Below are 24,379 nucleotides of genomic sequence, written 5' to 3' on the forward strand. Positions count from 1 at the left end.
ACATTGTTAGCTCCACTGAAAATTAAGAATAATTACAGGATCTGTTGTCGAATGGAATGAACAGCTAGTGGACAAAGTAAGCCAAAGAAAGATGAAGGTAATGTGAAGTAGCAGAAATGAGAACAGCGAGAAACTTAACATCAGAATTGAGATTTACGAAGTAGATGACGTTCAGGAGTTCTGTAACCTAGACATCAAAATAAACCATAATGGACGGAACAAGGAGGACAAAAAAGCGGACTAGCACTGGCAAAAAGGGCATTCCTGCCAAACATAGACCACTGCGCAGCTCAAAATGACCATCAGGGTGAGGACAGCCACACTCTTTTATGTGCAGAATAAGATCATGTGATTACCAGTTGTTTTCTTATGAGGAAATGATGATTATACAAGGAAGAGCCAAAGAAACTGGTACACCTGCCTAATATCGTGTAGGGCCCCCGATAGCACGCAGGAAGGCCGCAACACGACGTTGCAACAAAAAATGGCTCTGAGCACTATGGGACTTAACTTCTGAGGTCATCAGTCGCCTAGAACTTAGAACTACTTAAACCTAACTAACCTAAGGACATCACACACATCCATGCCCGAGGCAGGATTCGAACCTGCGACCGTAGTGGTCGCGCGGTTCCAGACTGTAGCGCCCAGAACCGCTCGGCCACTCTGGCCGGCACGACGTTGCATGGACTCGACTAATGTCTGAAGTAGTGCTGGAGGAAAGTAACACCATGAACCCTGCAGGGCTGTCCATAAATCCCTAAGAGTACAAGGGGGTCGAGATCTCTTCTGAACAGCACGATTCAAAGCATCCCAGATATGGTAAATAATGTTCATGTCTGGGGAGTTTGATGGCCAGCGGAAGTGTTTAAACACAGAAGAGTGTTCCTTGCGCCACTCTATAGCAATTATGGGCATGTGGGGTGTCGCATTTTCCTGCTGGAATTGCCCAAATCCGTCGGAATCACAATGCACATGAATGGATGCAGATGATTAGACAGGATACTTACGCACGTGTCACCTGTCAGAATCGTATCTAGACGTATCAGGTGACCCATATCACTCCAACTACACACGCTCCACACTATTACAGAGCCTCCACCATCTTCTGCTGACATCCACAAGGGTCCATGGATTCATGAGGTTGTCGCATGCCCGTACACGTCCATCAGCTCGATACAATTTTAAACAAGACTCGTCCGGGCATGCAACATGTTTCCAGTGATCAACAGTCCAATGTAGTTGTTGACGGGCCCAGGGGAGGCGTAAATCTTTTCGTCGTGTAGTCACCAAGGGTACACGAGTGGGCCTTCGGCTCCGGAAACCCCTATCGATGAATGGTTCGCACGCTGACACTTGTTGATGGCCCAGCATTGAAATCTGCAGCAATTTGAGAAAGAGTTGCACTTCTGTCACGTTGAACGATTCTCTTCAGTCGTCGTTGGTCCCATTCTTGCAGGATCTTTTCCCGGCCGCAGCGATGTCGGAGATATGATTTTTCACTGGATTCCTGATATTCACGATACACTCGTTAAATAGTCGTACGGGAAAATCTCCACTTCATCGCTACCTCGGAGATTCTGTGTCCCATCGCTTGGTCGCCGACTATAACACCACGTTCAAACTCATTTAAATCTTAATAACCCGCAATTGCAGCAGCAGTAATCGATCTAGCAACTGCGCCAGACACTTCTCTTATATAGGCGTTGCCGACCGCAGCGTCGTATTCTGCCTGTTTACATATCTTTGTATCTGAATACGCATGCCTTTACCAGTTTCTTTGGTGCTTCAGTGTATGTGGGCCATTGAAAATTTGATTTCGGTGATATCTGATGCAGACCACTGACTTGATCTCCTATATCAATCTCTTGATCTCCGAGTGGTACTTAACATCCAAACTTGCCAGTTATTTGATGGACAGATTCCAAACTCAGTCTTCTCCTGCAGTTTTTACGCTCTACAGTTCACTCTAGTACTATTTCCTGATGTCTTATCATTCTATCCCTTCTTCTAGTCAGTGTTTTTCTCTTATTCCTTTCTGCGTAACTTTTGCCGAGAACGTCTTCATATCTTACCTTATCAGTCCACCTAATTTCCAATATCCTTCTGTAACACCACTTCTCAAACGCTTCCAATCCCTTCTTTTTCAGTATTCTCACAGTCAATGATTACTTCCATACAGTGCTTTACTCCGACCTTCGCTCTCTGAAATACACTCCTGGAAATTGAAATAAGAACACCGTGAATTCATTGTCCCAGGAAGGGGAAACTTTATTGACACATTCCTGGGGTCAGATACATCACATGATCACACTGACAGAACCACAGGCACATAGACACAGGCAACAGAGCATGCACAATGTCGGCACTAGTACAGTGTACATCCACCTTTCGCAGCAATGCAGGCCGCTATTCTCCCATGGAGACGATCGTAGAGATGCTGGATGTAGTCCTGTGGAACGGCTTGCCATGCCATTTCCACCTGGCGCCTCAGTTGGACCAGCGTTCGTGCTGGACGTGCAGACCGCGTGAGACGACGCTTCATCCAGTCCCAAACATGCTCAATGGGGGACAGATCCGGAGATCTTGCTGGCCAGGGTAGTTGACTTACACCTTCTAGAGCACGTTGGGTGGCACGGGATACATGCGGACGTGCATTGTCCTGTTGGAACAGCAAGTTCCCTTGCCGGTCTAGGAATGGTAGAACGATGGGTTCGATGACGGTTTGGATGTACCGTGCACTATTCAGTGTCCCCTCGACGATCACCAGTGGTGTACGGCCAGTGTAGGAGATCGCTCCCCACACCATGATGCCGGGTGTTGGCCCTGTGTGCCTCGGTCGTATGCAGTCCTGATTGTGGCGCTCACCTGCACGGCGCCAAACACGCATACGACCATCATTGGCACCAAGGCAGAAGCGACTCTCATCGCTGAAGACGACACGTCTCCATTCGTCCCTCCATTCACGCCTGTCGCGACACCACTGGAGGCGGGCTGCACGATGTTGGGGCGTGAGCGGAAGACGGCCTAACGGTGTGCGGGACCGTAGCCCAGCTTCATGGAGACGGTTGCGAATGGTCCTCGCCGATACCCCAGGAGCAACAGTGTCCCTAATTTGCTGGGAAGTGGCGGTGCGGTCCCCTACGGCACTGCGTAGGATCCTACGGTCTTGGCGTGCATCCGTGCGTCGCTGCGGTCCGGTCCCAGGTCGACGGGCACGTGCACCTTCCGCCGACCACTGGCGACAACATCGATGTACTGTGGAGACCTCACGCCCCACGTGTTGAGCAATTTGGCGGTACGTCCACCCGGCCTCCCGCATGCCCACTATACGCCCTCGCTCAAAGTCCGTCAACTGCACATACGGTTCACGTCCACGCTGTCGCGGCATGCTACCAGTGTTAAAGACTGCGATGGAGCTCCGTATGCCACGGCAAACTGGCTGACACTGACGGCGGCGGTGCACAAATGCTGCGCAGCTAGCGCCATTCGACGGCCAACACCGCGGTTCCTGGTGTGTCCGCTGTGCCGTGCGTGTGATCATTGCTTGTACAGCCCTCTCGCAGTGTCCGGAGCAAGTATGGTGGGTCTGACACACCGGTGTCAATGTGTTCTTTTTTCCATTTCCAGGAGTGTACGTTCCTCAAAGTAAGGCCAGTGCTAGATACTAGTGCATTCCTTTCGACCAGTCTATTTTTATGTCTTCCTTGATTTGTCTCTCATGCGCAATTTTGTTTCCGCAGTAGCACATTTCTTTCGTTTCCTTTACGTCGTGGTCCCCAGTTTCAATATTAAGTTCATATGGTCCTATGAAAAATCGCTAAGTGGGTCTAAGGCTTCTATCTAGTCACTCGTTGACTATGCTGGTGTGGCAGCCGAAGATAGCAGGACCAAAGCCAAAGTTCTTAATTTCGCATTTGAGAAAGCGTTTACTTAGGAGAATCGTACAAACATATCCGTACTGACACCCTTATGGAAAACATAATAATAAGCATATCTGGCGTATAGAAACAAATGAAAAAGTTGAAAGCGAATAAGTCGTAGGATCCTGATGGAGTGCCAGTTCAGTTTTACAAAGCGTAGTGTGCGGCACTGGCCCCTCACTTAACTTGCATTTATCACAGATCTCTCGTCCAGAGCCAAGTCCCAAGCGACTGGGACCAGGCGTAGGTGACACCTGTATACAAGGAGGATGAAAGAGTGGGCTTACAAAATTGACCAATATCTTTAACATCGGTTTGCTCCAGAACCCTTGAACATATTCTCAGTTCGAATACAATGAATTTCCATTGAGAGGGAAAAACTTCCTTCAACAAATCGGCTTGGTTTTAGTAAGCGTCGCTCGTACGAAACTCGGCTTGCCCTTTTCTCACACAGTATCCCCAGAATCATGAGTGTAGGGCAGCTTGCGTATTCCATATTCCTAGATTTCCATAAAGGTTATGACACGGTGCTACACTGTCGTCTGTTAACGAAAGCACAAGTATAGGTTTACAGATATGTGAGTGGCTAGAAGTTTCGTAAGTAATAGAGCCCAGTATGTTGTCCTCGATGGTTAGTGTTCATCAGAGACAAGGGTATGGTCAGGAGTGCCTAAGGGAAGTGTGATAGGATCGCTATTATTTTCTATATACGTAAATTACCTTGCGGACACGGCAAGCAGCAGTCTGCGACTATTTGGTAATGATGCAGCGATGTATGGGAAGCTATCGTCGTTGAGTGACAATAGGACACAAGATCACTTAGACAAAATTTCTAATTGACGACATGAATGGCAGCTAGCTCTAAATGCAGAAAAATGTAAGTTAATGCAGATGAGTAGGAAATACAAACCCGTAATCATTAGTAGTGTGCTGCTCGACACAGTCAAGTCGTTTGAATATCTGGACATAGCGTTTCAAAGCGACATGGAATGGAATGAGCATTTAAGGATTACAGTAGGGAAGAAGAATGGTCGACTTCTGCTTATCGGGAGAGTTTTTGGAAGGTGTGGTTCACCTGTATAGGATACCGCATACAGAACACTAGTGCGACCCGTTGTTGAGTACTGTTCGAGTGTATGGGATTCGCACCGGCTCGGGTTAAAGAAAGACACTGAAGCAATTCAGAGACGGGTTGCTAGATTTGGTACCGACAGTTTCGAACAAGGTGCAAGTATTCTGGAGGTGCTTAGGGAACTCAAATGGGAATCACTGCATGGAAGGCGGTGTTCTATTCGAGCAGCACAGACATTCGAGGCTGACTGCAGAACGATTGTATTGCGGTACATTTCGCGTGAAGACAGCGACGATAAATTTAGAGGGATTAGGGCACGTAAGGAGGCATATGAACAGTCGTTTTTCCCTCTATCTGCGAGCGGAACAGGCAAGGAAGACTAGTAGTGGTACAGGGTACCCTACGCCACGCACCATATGGTGGCTTGCGGAGTATGTAAGTAAATGTAGATGCAGGTGTAACTGTAGATCGCTAATCTCATTTCAGTTACTCGTCATCACTTTTCTTTGTTGTACTACCGATCCATATTCTGTGCTCATTATACTGTTCATTCCATTCAACTTTCTCACTTTCACTGAATATAGCAATGGCACTAGTGAATCCTTTCATGATAAATTTTAATTCCGTTCTTCAGCCTTTCTTTTACATCCATCATTGCTTCTTTAAAGCAAAGATTGAACAGCAGGGTAAAAAGACTGCTTCCTTGTCTTACCCCATTTTTAATCCGAGCATTTCTTTCTTGGTCTTCTTTCCTTATTCTTCGCAATGGGTTCCTACCTGTTTCTCAGACTAGCAAAGATGTTCGAGAGAAGGATGAAGACAGCTTCCTCATCAGGTGCATAATGTGGGTCAGAGAGGCTAATTTGATACGGAAAGCGAGGCGAAAGTGGTAGTAATTCATAATGTAAAACTTTGACCCCAGGCAGGAAAAGGTGGAGGACGGGATGAGACGAGAGACTGATGACTGAAAGAAGCCTCCTCTTTGTGACCCTATACAGATGGCGTCCACGGCAACGTCGCGCAGCGCGTTCGCAACGAACGCGGTCTCGTTCCTGCAGCAGTACGGCTTCAAGGGCTTGCAGCTGGACTGGCAGTACCCGGGGCAGCGCGGCGGCAGCGCCGCGGACCGGGAGAACTTCGTACTACTGTGCCAGGAGCTGCACCAGCGCCTCGCCGACGCGGGGCTCTCCTTCGGCATCGCAGTTGGCGCCCTCCACGGCATGACCGAAACTTCCTACGACGTGCCCTCCCTCATCCCGTGAGTGCTGATGTGGTTTTAAGTCCGAAGGCTGGTTTGGTGCAGCTCCCCACTCTAGCAGGGGCAAGCCGCTTCAATTCTGCATAGCCACTGCAACCTGATCCATATGAAGTTGATCACTACAGTCAAGCCGTCGCGCAGATACCACTGTCCGACCCCTGGCTCCCGGCTTCCACTGCTTGGACAACATACTACAAACAGAATTAAATACACCTATCACAGCACACGACATAAAGCAAGCAGTTCAGAGAAAAACGCAACACTTCCTCTGGTCACGAGCGCATTTACCTGTCGTGACCCTAAAGAACGCCCCCTCTCCTGTCTTGCCACTCTTTGCATCACTTGACAACACGATCCTCTCACAGGTTACTATTCTAAACTGTATAAAACCTCCAAACTCCTACATTTCCTCGAACTTCACTAACCCCCTACCGATACATCCTATTACCACACTGTGAGCCTCACCTCAGTGTTAGTAAGGTCCAACCACTCCCGATGTATCCATCAGCACCTGAACCAACTCTACTTCGTGTTAAGCATTATGGCTTCAGTCCCTATTTTTCCTCTGATGAGCAACTACTGTACTTCACTCACCTTGTATCCCACCAGTTCAACACCCAAAAATCCACATTTTCATCTCCCTCGACCTGGAGAATGCATATGATCGTGTATCGCATTCCAGTCTCCTTACCAAACTCCAAATGTACGCACTTCCAATTAACTCTCTCTGCCTTGCAGCACCCTTTCAATCTAATTGCCCATTCTTTGTCACTATTAACAGTACCCACTCCCATACCTTCCAGCCCACTGCAGATGTACCTCAGGGCTCCGTCATCTCCCCTCTCCTTTATCTCATCTGCACTACTGATACACCCAAACCACCTCTAGCAGTCCACTTCCTTCGTTATACTGATAACACTACTTTCCTCACCCTCTTCCATTAACTCTAAAAATCGCAACGATCCCTCCAAATCCACCCCAATCAGTTTACTTCCTGGTGTAAACAATGCTTCCCAAGATGAATCCCTTCAAAACCCAGGCGATATTTATAGGACGAACCACCCACAACTTCCATCTCCTTGACTTCTGCCTTACCATTTACAACCGACCTAGGCAGTTAACTAACACACTGAAATACCTTAGACTAACACTCGATCACAAACTAACACAACTCCATCTACGAACCATTCAACAGAAAGTACACAGTAGGCCTAAATTGAAACTATGAAAACTACTAACTAGCGGAACTTGGTGTTTGCACCCCTTCACTATCTTCCACACCTACAAAACCTTGATCCGACCCATCTTCTCCTACGAAAATGTTGCATGCATATCCGCTCCACCTACGTTCTATTCGTCCCTCCAAGTCCTTCAAAGCCATACATTCCGCTTTGCTTTCCGCATCCATTTATCTTCCCCCACGAGGATCCTCTACCGTCTCACCAAATCCCCACCCATCCTTGCCCACATCGACCACCTCCACACATCCTGCACTATCCGCGAACTAGATTCCAATAACCTCAATGTTCCCCCTCCGACCACTAATCCTGGTATTTTGCCTCACCTATACTAACACATTCCATATCCATACACCCCCACACACCCCATACCCTAACCCAGCGGAACTTCAACTGACTACCCTCCCAGATAATGAAATCGTCCGCGATATTTGAAGACCTCGGCTGTAAACAATGGTAAGCGATATTTTGATCGATTCGAGAAATTTTGCAGTGAAGTTTCAATAAATATCCATAAATAAGACATTGCATGTACATTCTATGCGATTTTTTTATTCATATAAGTCACTGCCTTCACGCATATCTGTCGTAACGACATATTTTAAAAATGGTAATTCCACTTACAAATACGCAGGATCTTTATTGGGGTCATATGTATCCACACCATCCTATGGGGCTGCATCTCTCTCCCCCACCCCAGGACTATGCCTTTTTAATCTTAATTTCCTAAATAAATGGGACGGTGGGGAGTAATGAATGTTCTTTGCACCATAACTTTGAGACTGCAGTCTCGAAAGCGCTAATATTCTAGAGCACTAGCCCCCACGCCCTACCCAACCCAAAATCCTGGATTCGCCACTACCTATAGTTACACCAGCCTCTCATATTTACCAAATTGACGACTTTTTGATATATCAAGATATATTTAGGGACCGATCCCTTCTTTTAAATATCCTATGTCATAAATTTCTTTTCTCCCCAGTTCGATTCTACCATGTTACTACTTTTTCTGCCCGAACAACAAAACCCGTTGATTACTTTTAGTGTGTCATTTCGTGATCTAATTCCAGCGGCATCATCTGATTTACTTCGGCTAAATTCTATTACCTTTGATTTACTTTTGGTGACGTTCATCTTATAACCTCTTATCAAGACACTATCCATTCCATTCAGCTTAACAACTAAGTCAGCCCATTGTTGTTTCTGACAGAATTACAATGTCACCGGAAAACCTCAAAGTTCCTACTTCTCCTCCCCGAACTTTAATGCCCTTCTAAACTTAAATTGGTTTTCTCCTCGATGTGCTCAATGTACAGAACGTATAACATGTAGGATAGGCTACAACATTATTCTACTGCTTTCTCAACAACTGTTCCCATTTCATATCCGACTCTTATAACTGTAGTTTGATTTCTGCACAAGTCGTAAATAATCTCTCACTCCCTGTAGTTTATCCCTCCTGCTTTCAGAATTTGAGTGACTGTATTTCAATCAACATTGTCAAAAACTTTAAATCTATAAATGCTCTAAACGTAGGTTTCCCTTTCTTCAGTCTATCATCAAAGGTAAGTTGTAGCGTCCCTATTGACTCGCGCATCCCTACGTTTCTCCAAAACCCAAACTGATTTTTCCCGAGGTTGGCTTCTCAGTTTCTCCAGTCATCTGTAGAAAGGTCATGACCTATTAAGCTGATGGATGGAAATATTCAAACCTGTGAGTACGCTGTGGGGCAATTGGGGCTCCGACATGTGGTAGCTATGCAGATATTATCTGGTTACTCAAAAAGAATTACTTTAGTTTATGAGAAAACAAAGCTCTGACCACATTCAATTCTAGTGATTCGTTTTTCTTTTCGCGGTCTGTAGCCTTATGTATGCCTGTGTATTGTACCACAAATCATCTGATACTTATTTCATTCATTCTGTATGTTTGCAATAGGTAGCTTACTTCGCAACTTAAAACATTAAAATGGGAAAGTTACTCCAAAACGTGACCGTTTAGCACTATTTTCGAACGTTCTGGATCGTGCAGTTTAAATGCCATAATCCCAGCCTTTCTGTGAGAAGTATTAAAATTATTATCCTTGTATACGTGGTCCAGGGAATATATTGCCTTTCCAGATCGTCATCAGTCTCTTACAAAATTATTTGGTCGTCAACGATCATTATAGCGTCTGTCTAGTTATGTGGTCCTTTTTTAATGTTTCTGTTGACCATGGTGCTTCATTTTCCAACAATTTCGTTAACCTAGATATTAAAAAGCGTAGGCGATAAGCTATAGCCATGTGTCCCAGCTCTGTTAACTGTTATTGTTCCAGTCATATCACTACCCTAGTACCGGTTGTCCAGCAAAGGAATCCCTGATTTCAGAATTACATATCTCGAATACTAAGATCGAGAGACGAATACTACAAAAGGTATGTTTATCGTGAAATCCGTAACAATATTACATAGAAGTTGCACAGAAGTTTCGAAATACACTGCCGAAAAAAATTAGTACACTTTTTTAGAGGTTTCCAATTCACTCAAGATTTGTTATTGCAACAGTGCAAATGGAGTACATGAAATGATTACATTTACAGATCAATAGCAAGGGCGGGTCTGAGGTACCAGGTATCGACCCATGCTGAAACACGTGGTGCAGCCTCCACAGGCGGGAATGCAGGCGCTCACTTTGGCATCTAGTCGACCGTACGAATGGCGAATACTATCCTCGGACACGTTGTGCGACACGCCAGCTTGACTGGTACACGTAATTCTGTAAGAGTCGCGCGAGTCACTTCTCGTCCCGTCATACCCCACTCGTGGTCGATTGGTGACAAGTCCGGGGATAGTGTGGGCCATGGAAGTTGCTGCATAACTCGCAGAGCGCTTTTAGTTTCACGGCCAGTGTATGGGCCAACTTTATCCTGTTGGAGCAACACATCACCTTCCTGTTACAACAACCGCCAAAGAACGGGCCTAACAACATTCTTTCTATGTGTACTAATTTGTTTCCGAGAGTGTAGTTCAAAAAGCTGCTAACAAATGGTGATGTGCAACTCATTCAGTATCAGTGTGAATAATTAACCTCGTCATCCGCAAGCAATCTTTGCAGTCACATCTTTTCGAAATATCCATCACTCGTAGTACGGAGGTGGCACAAACGAACAATGAAACTTGTCATTCAATCCTGTAGTGTCTCAACGGAAATGGATAGATTCAGATGCCACACAGATTGCCGATTCAAGCTCGTCAGCATGTTGGTGTGGTCCGACAGACAATGTCTTTCGATTTTCCCCACAAGAAGAAGTCATATGCAGTCAGAGTTGGAAAATGTGGAGGGTAATCCATCCCTGTGCCAGTAAATTTGCGATAATCCATCGCAGTGACTATTCCCGAAGTATTCAGCAAGAAACCGAAACTCCTGTTCGGTTCAATGTGGTCTGGCATGAACCACTCGGTGCCTTGTCGAGTCTCCAACGCCAGCTGTGTGGCGACAAATTGTTCCAAAATCGCAACGTAACGTTCACCAGTGATAGTTTCTCACATGAAGAAAGAGCCAATAAAGCCTCTGCTGAATACGACGACCCAAACAGTAACTTTGGGAAACAGTGGTTTCCTTTCTGACGAATGGGAATGTTCGGAACCCCAGAATTGCCAGTTTTGTTCATTTATGACTACATTTAGGCACATGTATGCTACGTCTGTGAACCACATGCAGCCAATATTAAATCCTTCGTTATCTGGGTCGCAAATTCAGCCCTCTGTCGCACAGTTCGTACAGTAATGTCATGGTGGCTTTAGATTTCGAACAAAAACATTTATAGGCTCTGTATCAGTAGTTTCTGCGTCCTGGAATGCTTCAAACCAGTGGCTTTTGCAATCCTTCGGACCGATTTACTTGAATTTTTCCGAGTAATTCCAGAAACCGTGGTGCCATTTTCAGGGGCAACTACAGTTTGCCTGGGGCCAGCGTTCCCCATTAGATCATTAGCCACGTTGCCTGTCCGTTGGAATTTAGCGAACAGCTCACGAACGGTTTTCGCATCGGGTCCTCTCGAAACATTAAACCATGTTTGAAAACTGTGCTTTGTTGCTATAGGATTGTGTTCTAACCTGTGGTATCCCAATACGTTGTTCAACGGAATACATGAGTTCGCCCTCTTCCTTCGGTACAGTAACCTCCTTCACGTTCCAACGATGGAATTTCTCGGTCTGCTGCTGCTGCAGTGACAGAGACAGCTGAGTCCCCATTGGCCTGTGCAGTTCAGAGAGGACAGCTATGCCTCCAGACTGACGAGTGTGGTGGTGTTTGCCTGACTTCTTGTTTTGTCCTGATAGTTTGTTCTGTTTTTGTTGTCCTGGTGTGCTTGTGACGTAGGCGTCACGCAGTGGGTGAGACCATCTCGTGGTGTTGGGATGCTGATCCCTTTGTCCAAGGGAGCAGGTATGTCTGTATGTGCAGCCTTCTCGTCGAAGATCTGGGCAGCCTGCCGAAACCTGTCGTTATAGATATTTCTGTAACCCTTAATAGGTCGGCTGTTGGAGGGTCTCGTGGTAGATGTAGTGCTAGCCGTAGAGCCCGTTTCTGGAGACGTTGCACTAGTCCAGTACGACTGCTCGGTCTGAACTGCGGCCCACTATGATAGGCTTTAAATATTACGATTACAGTGCCACCTGTTAGCAGCTTCTCTAACTATTTCGAAACTTCTGTATAGCTTTCGTTTAAAATTCTTACACCTTTCACAATAATCATACTGTTTGTTGCACTCAGATATCGATCTTAGTTTTCGAGATATTTAATTCTGACAATCGGGAACTCCTTCGTTTGACACCCTGTCTATTACATTTTTATTTCATGATATGGATGCAACTAAGACAGCTCGCAGATTCCCAGTTTGACATATTACGCAGCCATACCAGTGGGTTGCTAAATTTATGGTTATGTTTCAGCATTACAAATGGTGGAGAGAGTCGTGAAGCACGGGAGAAGCGAGATCCGCGCAGCATATGAGACCCTGCTGAGGGCGCGCGGTTAACGGTCTTCTGTGCATAAAAAGGAACGATCCTGGGTTTTGGTATCCATCTTCGGCATGTTATTTCTTTTACTCTATTCTCAACTTCATTATGCATCGCAAGTAGCTGGGGAAAGAAAGTTAGATTTTGATCGAATGTTAGTTCCATGTATTTTGGTATTTTAGTTACAGTGCATCACAAAAGTATTCGACCACCCTCATTGTTCTTGAAATGTGAAGTTCTCTTCGAACATTTGAGGCCCACGAGAAGCAACTGCCGGTCCATTCTATAGTGTGAATATTGTCTGACAATGTACCACAAGCAGGTCGCTGTATAATATAATTAACTACGTGCAATGTATATTTACATTATAAGACACCACAACATACAGTCACTTTACTATTCGGGCACATGTCGTATAGCTGGCGGTGGTGCTAGCTGTAAACTGAGCAGGCTCATTCTGTGCTGCGTTTCCGTGTCGTAACACGCATGGTGCACAGTCCGTTGAGGCGGAAAGGAAACAATACGTCACTTGAAAAGAGACAACTTGTTATTTTCCATCACACCGAAGAACGTTCCGAAAGACAGATTGCCGAATTGTTAGAAATAAATAAGAGTACTGTAGTTGACATTATACGCATATTCAACAGAGGAGATAGAATTGAAGATAAACGCAAAACAGGGCGACCAAAGATGCTGAGTAGAAGAGAGGAAACCGGAGTAATTAGAAAAATTAAAACAAATCCAAGATTGTCGACAACGAAAATTGCTGCCGCAGTGCAGCAGGAATATGGGAATTATCAAACGAGAGGTGGTGGTGGTGGTTAGTGTTTAACGTCCCGTCGACAACGAGGTCATTAGAGACGGAGCGCAAGCTCGAGTTAGGGAAGGATTGGGAAGGAAATCGGCCGTGCCCTTTCAAAGGAACCATCCCGGCATTTGCCTGAGACGATTTAGGGAAATCACGGAAAACCCAAATCAGGATGGCCGGAGACGGGATTGAACCGTCGTCCTCCCGAATGCGAGTCCAGTGTGCTAACCACTGCGCCACCTCGCTCGGTCAAACGAGAGGGGTACAGTGATCGAGTATGCAGGAAGAAGCCTATGATAAGTGAGAGGAATAGAAAGAAACGACTGGACTTTGCAGTAATTTTTGTAGATGAATGTCAAGTGCAGATGTTCTCCTCAAACGGAAGACCAGTGACCTGGAGAAAACCACGTGAAGAATTTCAATCGAAGTATCTGCAACCCACATTTAAACACAGTGGTGGAGATGTCATGATTTGCGGTTTCATGTCGTCATCTGGGGTAGGCGAATTAGCATTCATTGAAGGTACATTGAACAAGCATAAGTATCTGAACAACCTAAAAGAGAACTTACCGCAAAGTGGTACAAGTTTCGGGCTTTCGAGGACGTTCAAATTGTATCAAGACAATGATCCGAAGCATAAATCGGATATTGTGAGACAATGGAAGCTGAATAAATGCCATATAGTTTTGGATATCCCTCCTCAGAGTCCATACTTGAACCCAATAGAAAATCTTTGGAGTGAATTGGAGCGAAAAGTACGACAAACGCCAGTGACACCAAAACAAGCTTTAAAGGAACGAATACTGGAAGAATGGCGACAAATAAGCTCTGATTATACGCGAAAGCTCGTTCACGGCATGGCTAAACGCCTGGAACAAGTGATTAAGCAAAAAGAACTGGATACAAGGTATTAAAATGTACAAGGTTGTTATTCTTTTACTTGTCGCACGAAAACTTTTGTAACTGTAATAGTGGACATGTTTCTTTATGTATCGTTGTTTATCTTGTTTGAGTTAAGTTTGCAAATAAGAAAATGCTTTTCCGTTATTTATTACATAATCCTGTACCATTTTATGCTGAGACTACTCCTGTAATATGTAATGCCTGTGTATTATGAAGTAAGAATAAAACATAACACTAGTGGCCGAATACTTTTACGAGTCACTGTAGGTGAATGAGACTGATATGGACTGTTCGAGGGAGGACACTGCAGCAAAGACCTCGGGTGGTTTTTCCCTCACTTATTGCCTGTTTTCTTACAAGGGTGACAAGATTAACCGCTGGTTATGCCAAGCAGTAATGTTGTTCAGGTGGAATTGAATGAAACAGGAACACAAGAGCTTAGAATTAAATGAAAATAAAATTCCCAAATCACGGGTTGAGGGCGATTTTTCATCATTAACGAACGGGAAAAATGCTAAATGAATTGAGTAAATGTCTTAGAATAGATGACGTCAAAATGAGTTTCAGACTATGGTGCCAACACCCGCTGTTCTGCTTCAGATACGTGGACTGGATCAACCTCATGTCCTACGACTACGCTACTGCTTCGACCGACAGGCTAACGGCCAATATGGCTCCCCTGTGGCCACGGCTCAACGTCACCAGCTACCTGAACGTGGTAAGCGCAACGCTACAGCTCAGCCCGCAAAATTCAGTCCATTGGTTCTCAACTCCTCCCACCTTCACTTCAGGATGGTAACACGCTTTGCTGGGTTTCGGGAACACGCTTTATATACTTCATATGCCAATAGCAAACTTTGTGGCATATTTCACTGGCATGTCTATCGTCTTACATTCAGACTGCAAGCTCCCGACAAATTACTTCCAGATATTCATTGCTTAGCTACATGAGGAAATTTGCACCTAAGTGCTCTCCCGATATCATTCAGGAAATCAGTCATTATTCAAAAACAGTCAGTTCCAGACCGCTACGTTGGTCAGTAACGCCAGGACACTCCTAATTGTAAACTGTACACTTCTATTGTGAGTATGAATCCTCTAACTTTATCTTCGTGGTCTTTTAGCAATATACACATAGAGCGAAGCAACATATTAAAAGGTCCAGTCACATTAACGTGACCGCCACCTACGTTTATTGGAAATGGAAATAAGCGTTTGGCGTCACTGCCCCTTGCGGGGCAGCTCCGGCCGCCTTGGTGCAGGTCTTATTACATTCGACGCTGCTACCGCCCGGACGGGTTTATATCGATAATTAGTCGGTACTGGCTGATCACTGTATTTTCCTAATATACTAGGACAACTTCTGATACATCTACGTTCGTCACAACACAACCAAAGACGGAACAAGACAGTAATAAAACATAGCTAAACATGGTTGGTTCAAGAAGATGAAATATTGATACGTCGAAAGTGAAATCTTTGCCGCTGAAATAAATTTATGTATCATAGCAAGTAATGATATAGAGTACAAAAAACATGTGAGATGCCTATCATAATATGCAAGTACAGTTACAGATCTCTGATGGCGAGCAAAAAATTCAAACTTTGTACAAAAATAAAATTGTATTATTTCTCAAAATATGCAAGATTTCAACCACAATACATGTGGCAATGCTGTCGTAATTTAATTATGGTAAAATGTTTTTTTTTTTTGTTTTTTTTCATACACATGGCTTGTGTATTGGCGCCACTGGTAAAACTTTTAGGTTAAGCAGCGCAGGTCAAGGCTAAATTTCGATTGTTGTATCACACTTTACAAGCACAACGGATCTTCTAATTAAATATTTCCACACCTAAATTTTCTTTCTAATTTATTAAAATCCACGTAGCTCACTTATTGTCACTACAGAAATAAATTCTAGGTTAGTAGATGACCACAGTTCGATTTTGTTCCACGCATTAAATTCATTTAAATACGCAAAATAAGTTTTTCTGTAACAATGCAAAATACACCTGGGCATTACTGCTGATCTAACTTACAGCTTAAAGTGCACTTGTCAAAAAGAATTAACAAAGTAAACACCTTTATTCAAACAACTAAATTCACCAATAACTCTTTGAATATCAAGGTCAGTCAAACATTATAGTGACCCGTTACCAGGGTATCAGTTTCATCAAGCAGTTTCAAACGTTGTCATCTTCTGCTATTACACAGTGGAAGCTTGGTGAAAAATGTATTCCTTCTAATCTCTCGGTAATCTATTACAAAAATGTTGCCTAATTAAAGTAAGCATTACATAGAGAGAAGAAATTTACTGTGCTGTATAAATCAGAGAGATGAAATCAGCTACTGTGTATGTCAACTACTGCTGGAGTGTCAGCTACTGAAGAAACCTGTATTCCTTTCTGTCCCACTGTAATACATTATGATGTTGCGTCATTAAATCAAGCAGTACAGTGACAGACAGGAAATTACTGAGCTGTATGAATCGGAGAGATGAAATTTAATGATGATGATGAGGAGGAGGAGGAGGAGGAGGAGGAGGAGGAGTCAGATATGGCAACACTGTGCGTAATTTTTTTATGCTGTTTGCATACATGTGAGACGAAATTTGATGATAAGCCAATACAGTTTTTCAGAGATGGAGCACTATGCAATGTGTGTGTGTGTGTGTGTGTGTGTGTGTTTCTGTGTGCGCGTAAAATTTATAAGAATGTGCCCCGGAAAAAGTAGCATCTTGCCCCACAACTGTATCAACTTGCTCTGAAACTGTATCATCTTGTTCCTGAAAGTGTATCAGCTAGCCCCAGAATTGTATCTACTTGCCCTAAAAATGTATCAGCTTTCCCTGAAACTGTATCAGTTTGCCCTGAAACAGTATCAGTTTGCCCCAAAACTGAATTAACTTGTCCCAAAACTGTACCAACTTGCCCCATAACTGTAACAACCAACTTAAATCTGAAGTCCCTATGTGCTCAAAATATTTGTAATCAGATACGTTGACGTTCTTTACCTTTGTTGAAGCCATTATCTTACATTTATAGACATTGAAAGAGAGCTGCCCAACAATTGAGCCATTCCTGTAATTCCTCGCGAGCGTGCAGCAGCGATACTCTCCAATATACCGGGTGATCAAAAAGTCAGTATAAATTTGAAAACTTAATAAACCACGGAATAATGTAGATAGAGAGGTAAAATTTGACACACACGCTTGGAATGACATGGGGTTTTATTAGAACCAAAAAAAAAAAAAACAAAGTTCACAAAACGTCAGTGACTGCGCACGACAATCGTGTATAAAAGGAGCTGTAATGAGAGAGAGAATCAGATACGCCAGCACTCGCAGCATGTTGACGTTACCTGAAAAGGCGCTTTTGGTGAAGCTGTATTATCAGAATGGGGAATGTGCTAGTTCAGCGTTACGATCCTATCACCATAGGAAGGGGACTCGAACGGGTAAAGGTCCGTTGACAAATGCAGCTGTGGCGAGAATGATTTCGAAGTTCGAAGCCACGGGTCGTTTAGACGATAGACCCCGTAGCGGCCGACCGAGCACAAGGCGTAATGCTGCTGAGACAGTTCAGGAAGAAATGGAGACTGTAGCGGATTCGTCTATGCACGGGGAAGTCAGCGCTCGTGCAGTCGCACGTAGCACCGGCATTCCATACACTACTGTTTGGTTGGCACTTAGGCGTACCCTCCGATGCTATTCGTACAAAATCCATCAGCATCATGAACTGTTACCTGGCGATTTAGTGAAGCGGAGGGCATTTGCGGTGTGGGCGTTTCAAAAGATGGCGGAAGATGACGATTGGTTGAGTAACGTGTTGTGGACTGACGAAGCTCATTTCACGCTCCGAGGGTCTGTCAACGCCCACAACTGCAGAATTCGGGCTACCGAAAATCCTAGAACTGTCGTGGAAACTCCACTGCACGACGAGAAAGTCACGGTATGGGTTGGATTTTCCACATCTACCGTTATCGGGCCTTTTTTCTTCAAGGAAATGCGTGATTCTGGTTTTCTTCCTCTAAAGAACATCATCTTTGCTTTGTCTTACTTTGTTATGCTAATTATTGCTATTCTGATCATTTTTTTAACTTTTGTATTTTTTTGGTTCTACTAAAACCCCCTGTCTTTCCAAGCATGAGTGTCAATTTGTACATCTCTATCTACATTATTCCGTGATTTATTCAGTTTACAAAGTTATACTGAGTTTTTGATCACCCTGTACAACTCCCTCCGCAAACAATCTCCGAGTGCTGCTGATCCCATCTGATAAATCATTTACGTGTACACTGAGAATATTAGAGGTCCTACAAGGCTTTCTTGGTGCATTCGTGCTTCCCTGTGTCTACAGGACGCAACAGTGCAGGAGTGGATCTCTGCGGGCGCTCCGGCGGCGAAGCTGCGCGTGGGCGCCCCGTTCTACGGGCGCACCTACACCCTGGCCAACCCCGACTCGCACGGCCTGGATGCGCCAGTAGTCGGTGCGGGCGTCGCCGGCGCCTACACCCAGGAGGCGGGGCTCCTCGCATACTTCGAGGTACGTAGCCAGCAAGGCAATTCAGTCTGCCTGGCGCAGCGAGCGACGCAGTTCCCACTAAATGGTCTTCAACTGATCAATATGTTGCAATAATTTACTCTAGTCTCAGTCATCATACGAGAGGTAGTCGAAAGATAAGAGCCATTCTGTCTTGGAGATGCAAATAGCCTCGAAATTATTTGGAGCTATCATTAGTGAACGAAATTATTTATGCTGTTTTGTCCAAAATTGACATTCTGAGACCACTGTAGGCCAAACACTGCTCAGATTTCGTCACTACTGCGCCGTCTAAAAGTATCAACACTAGCAAGCACATTGAATACCAACAATTACAGTAATACACTGACGGGGATAAACATCGCAACGGGAAAAAAATAACTAATTTAGAGTAATGAATCGTCGGAAATACATTTGCCTAGGTAACATACACTGTTGGCCATTAAAATTGCTACACCAAGATGAAATGCAGATGATAAACGGGTATTCATTGGACAAATATATTATACTAGAACTGACAAGTGATTACATTTTCACGCAATTTGGGTGTATAGATCCTGAGAAATCAGTACCCAGAACAACCACCTCTGGCCGTAATAACGGCCTTGATACGCCTGGGCATTGAGTCAAACAAGGCTTGCATGGCGTGTACAGTTACAGTTGACCATGCAGCTTCAACATGATACAACAGTTCATGAAGAGTAGTGACTGGCGTATTGTGATGAGCCAGTTGCTCGGCCACCATTGACCAGACGTTGTCAACTGGTGAGAGATCTGGAGAGTGTACTGGCCAGGGCAGCAGTCGAACATTTTCTGTATCCAGAAAGGCCCGTATAGGACTTGCAACATGCGGTCGTGCATTATCCTGCTGAAATGTAGGGTTTCGCAGGGATCGAATGAAGGGTAGAGCCACGGGCCCTAACACATCTGTAATGTAACGTCCACTGTTCAAAGTGCCGTCAATGCGAACAAGAGGTGACCGAGACGTGCAACCAATGGCACCCCATACCATCACGCCGAGTGATACGTCAGCATGGCGATGACGAACACACGCTTCCAACGTGCGTTCACCGCGATGTCGCCAAACGCGGATTCGATCATCATGATGCTGTAAACAGAACTCGGATTCATCAAAAAAAATGACGTTTTGCCATTCGTGCACCCAGGTTCGTCGTTGAGTACACCATCGCAGGCGCTCCTGTCTGTGATGCAGCGTCAAGAGCAATCGCAGCCATGGTCTCTGAGCTGATAGTCCATGCTGCTGCAAACGTCGTCGAACTGTTCGTGCAGATGGTTGTTCTCTTGAAAACGTCCCCATCTGTTCACTCAGGGATCGAGACGTGGCTGCACGATCCGTTACAGCCATGCGGATAATATGCCTGTCATCTCGACTGCTAGTGATACGAGGCCGTTGGGATCCAGCACGGCATTCCGTATTACCCTCCTGAACCCACCGATTCCATATTCTGCTAACAGTCACTCGACCAACGCGAGCAGCAATGTCGCGATACGATAAACCGCAGTCGCGATAGGCTACAATCCGACCTTTATCAAAGTCGGAAACGTGATGGTACGCATTTCTCCTCCTTACACGAGGCATCACAACACCGTTTCACCAGGCAACGCTGGTCAACTGCTGTTTGTGTGTGAGAAATCGGTTGGAAACTTTCGTCATGTCAGTACGTTGTAGGTGTCGCCACCGGCGCCAACCTTGTGTGAATGCTCTGAAAAGCTAATCATTTGCATACCACAGCATCTTCTTCCTGTCGGTTAAATTTCGCGTCTGCAGCACATCTTCGTGGTGTAGCAATTTTAATGGCCAGTAGCGTATTTAAGTGGTGACATTGCAAAATCACAGGTGAATGTGAGCTCGGGATAAGCCATTCCAAATGTGAAGTGCTGGTACATTAATAACCGGTGTTCCCTCTAGAATGTCGAATGCAACCATGGAAACGTATGTGCACTGTGTTGTACAGGTGCTGGGTGTCAGTTTGTGGGTGAAGTTCTACGCCTGTCGGTCAATACAGCGACGGTTACTGCTATTTGTGGCTGACGCCGGAACTGTCGTCCGATTATGTCCCATAAGTGCTCGACTGCAGACAGATCTGGTGATTGAGCAGCCCAAGGCAACATGTCGACACTCTTTAGAGCGTGTTGGGTTACAATAGCAGTATGTCGGCGAGATTTGTCGTATTGGAAAACACCCACTGGAATTCTGTTCATGAACAGTGGCAAACAGGTAGGATGACCAAAATGACGTACAAATTTGCGGTCAGATTGCTAGGCATAATCACGAAAGTACTCCTGCTGACATATGAAATCACACACAAGACCATGACTCCAGGTGTATGCCTAGTGCGTAGACAGGTTGCAGCCCCCCAACTGGCCTCCTTCTAACCAACATGCGGTCGTCACGGCACGAAGGCAGAACCAGCTTTCGTCAGTAAACACAACAGAGTTCCACCCTGTCCTCCATTGAGCTCTCTAGACACCATTGAAGTCTCAGATGGACCATTGAAGTCGCAGATGGTGGTGCTTTGGGCTCAGTGGAATGTCCGCTACAGGGTGTCTGGTTCAGGTCTGTCCTAGAAGCAACCGATGTGTAACAGTTCGTTGTATCGCTGGGATGCTAGCTGCTGTTCAAATTGCTGCTACAGATGCGGTATGATGCACCAGAGCCATACGCCGAACACGATGGTCTTCCCTCTCGGTAGAGCTACATGGCCGCCCAGAGCCCGGTCTTCTTCCGACCGTACATTCTCGTGACTGCCGCTGCAAGCAATCATCTACAGTGGCTACATTCCTGCAAAATCTTTTTGCAGTATTGCAGGAGGAACGTCCAGCTTCTCGTGGCTCTATTACACGACCTCGTTCAGACTCAGTGAGGTGATGTTAATGACGTCTTTCTCGCCTTAAAGGCATTCTTGACTAACGTCAGCTCACCACGTCCAGTCTGAAAGGTAACTAACGTTCACGACAGTTACTGTGCTTATTTAATGCAAACATGACTTTTATACACATAGTGGAGCTACTAGCACCACTGTTACGTGACAGGCACGAAATTGGAAGGGACATCCATCTTTCAGATGTAGAACCACGCCTGCCACCTTTCGTTTATGTCGCACAATTCGTTCTTGGTACAGCGATTTTTTACCGCCAGTTTATTTAGAACAATGCTGTAGTCACAGGAAAAACCAGTTCAAACAATAACAAAAATTATCACAACATGCGTGGGAGGAACTTAACTTATTAATGTCGCTGACTGCAAGACATATCAAGTTCTGACATTAAATACTGTAAGTGAATATGGGCTACGTTATTAAAACCGAGCTCTACTCCTTTGAAGCAATACATGATATGAAGTAACACATTAGACAAACCAACACAGTGAGAGCGCAAACGCTAAGAGACGATGTCGGTTTGAAAGCTAGAACTTGCAAAATTTATGCGAAATCGAATTTCGACAAAGGAACTCACATCAACTCAAGTACAAAATGAGAGCTGTTCAATGAATTGCTTAACCGAATCTGACTGCTGAAGTTACCAATCCTTTGGCCATAGTCGGCCGAGGTGGCCGAGCGGTTCTAGGCGCTACAGTCTGGAACCGCGCGACCGCTACGGTCGCAGGTTCGAATCCTGCCTCGGGCATGGATGTGTGTGATGTCCTTAGGTTAGTTAGGTTTAAGTAGTTCTAAGTTCTAGGGGACTGATGACCACAGCAGTTAAGTCCCATAGTGCTCAGAGCTACTTAAACCTAACTAACCTAAGGACAGCACACAAAATCCAGCCATCACGAAGCAGAGAAAATCCCTGACCCCGCCGGGAATCGAACCCGGGAACCCGGGCGTGGGAAGCGAGAACGCTACCGCACGACCACGAGATGCGGGCCCATTTGAACCATTTGAACCTTTGGCCATATTTGCATTGAGGCTTCCTGCGACCGGTTTCAGTGGGGAAGCGTTTGAATGTCTGGGGAAAAAATATTTCCAATCAGCTCCTCAACCAGGGCACGAGTCCTCTTACATCACGTCATGGGACCACAACAGAACAAAGAAATTCTACCGAAGTGTTTGGGTTACCAATGCTCCATTTTTGTCCGACCTAGGATGAATCTGAGCTTCGCAGAGTGACGTGTATACAGGCGCCCCATGAGTGGTCAGTATTCAGGGACATGAGAGCAACGATCATTTCAAGCAAAGAATTTCATATGGACACATGCGTATTTCTAACACATTCACATCCAAGCTTTGTCATACATGTTACTTTACAGCTGTTATACAGTTCACAATAAATGTCAGCTCCAATGCAGCAGTTGTGCACTCGCGGGAGAACATGTCTGAGTGGCTCTGCACGTTCCCTAATTAGAGCAGCAGGATTCATGATGCGACCAAGCAGTTCATCTCGCGTATTCACCTTCGTTTGTAAACCTCGGATTTCATTCAACTCCATAAACAAAGATCTAATGGCATAAGATACTCATATAATCAAAAGACTAATTCCATTACTAATATATTATGTATTTGAATTGTAACTTTTTGTTACTAGTTAAAGTCATTTTCATAGCGGTTTGAAGAAGTTACTGTACATTAGCATAATCTATTAGACTTGTGTTAAGAAATTCACTGTAAATTTCCTTTTTCGTCTACTTTACATTAATCTCTTTCTGAGAAGTGGGGGGGGGGGCGGTGATGTAAGTTTTCTTGCTTGTTCTTGGTGATGCGAGCCCTCTTTTATTCAATGTGTCATATTTCATATTTATATACTGGATATTTTTCAAGCAGAAGTCTTCAGTAGTCGATATGTTACGCTACAGAGATCGTGAGTACAAGCGACGTGATCTTTGATTGTCGTAGCGTTGTCGCTGCCAACGTAGTATTCAGTGAGAAGTAAGAGAATAGAGTGTTGCCCACACTGCTGAGTGGTCTGGAAATAACTAGCAGAACGTAGAGAGGCAAACACTGCGGATGGTGCTTTTTGGAAATATGATTTTGTGAAGACTTATTTGAAAAGTGTGAACATACACAGGTAACATCGTCGTTGCATTGCTTGCTCCAGCGTAATTTGTCATGTGTTTAAGAGAGGCAAATTTTTCTTATGATTCTTCTTTACTGGGTTGGGTCAGTTTGCCATCTTTGGAATAGGGCATATCTCAATATGAATTTTTTGCTTCAAATGAGCGTTCCTGTTATATTCCTGAATATCGATCATTCCTCCTGGGACACCGTGTATGTTAAGCAATAGTCGACTGCAACATGGCATACAGAAAAAAATATACTTTTATGACCGCTAATCGTGTCTTGTAAGGCAATCGTTCGTAAACATCGTAAGTTCTTTGATGGCAAAACGTTGCCGAAGATGCAGCCATCTTTTCAATTTCCAAGCACTTTTAATAATGTTGTACTGGCTTCTTCTAAGGCTCTACATGGAAGTTCTCCTCCTGGATAGATCGGGATGTAGTGGGCACGCCCAACAGCAACATTTTTAGCACCCATTGGAATAGACTTGCATTATCAAGAAATATAATTTTTTATTCCTCTGCTGCTTAGCTTTCACACCTGGCAGTTAACGAAAGGGATCATTAGTTTTGCATCTGCGATGTATAGGTTAGAAAGAAAGACAAAGTTGAGTTTTATCTTCA

At 44.8% G+C, this 24,379-nt stretch overlaps 1 protein-coding gene across 1 annotated transcript in view; it reads left to right on the plus strand.

Annotated features, from left to right (window-relative positions):
* Positions 1-24,379, plus strand: part of LOC126258486 (chitotriosidase-1-like) — a 95,738-nt gene that overhangs the window by 32,619 nt on the left and 38,740 nt on the right. Inside the window, exons 3-5 of the mRNA XM_049955647.1 lie at positions 5,991-6,250; positions 14,800-14,917; positions 18,559-18,744. Coding sequence (XP_049811604.1) covers positions 5,991-6,250; positions 14,800-14,917; positions 18,559-18,744 — 564 coding nt within the window. The remainder of the gene's footprint in view (positions 1-5,990; positions 6,251-14,799; positions 14,918-18,558; positions 18,745-24,379) is intronic.

Source organism: Schistocerca nitens, chromosome 1 (assembly GCF_023898315.1).
Source record: "Schistocerca nitens isolate TAMUIC-IGC-003100 chromosome 1, iqSchNite1.1, whole genome shotgun sequence".
NCBI classification, from domain to species: domain Eukaryota; kingdom Metazoa; phylum Arthropoda; class Insecta; order Orthoptera; family Acrididae; genus Schistocerca; species Schistocerca nitens.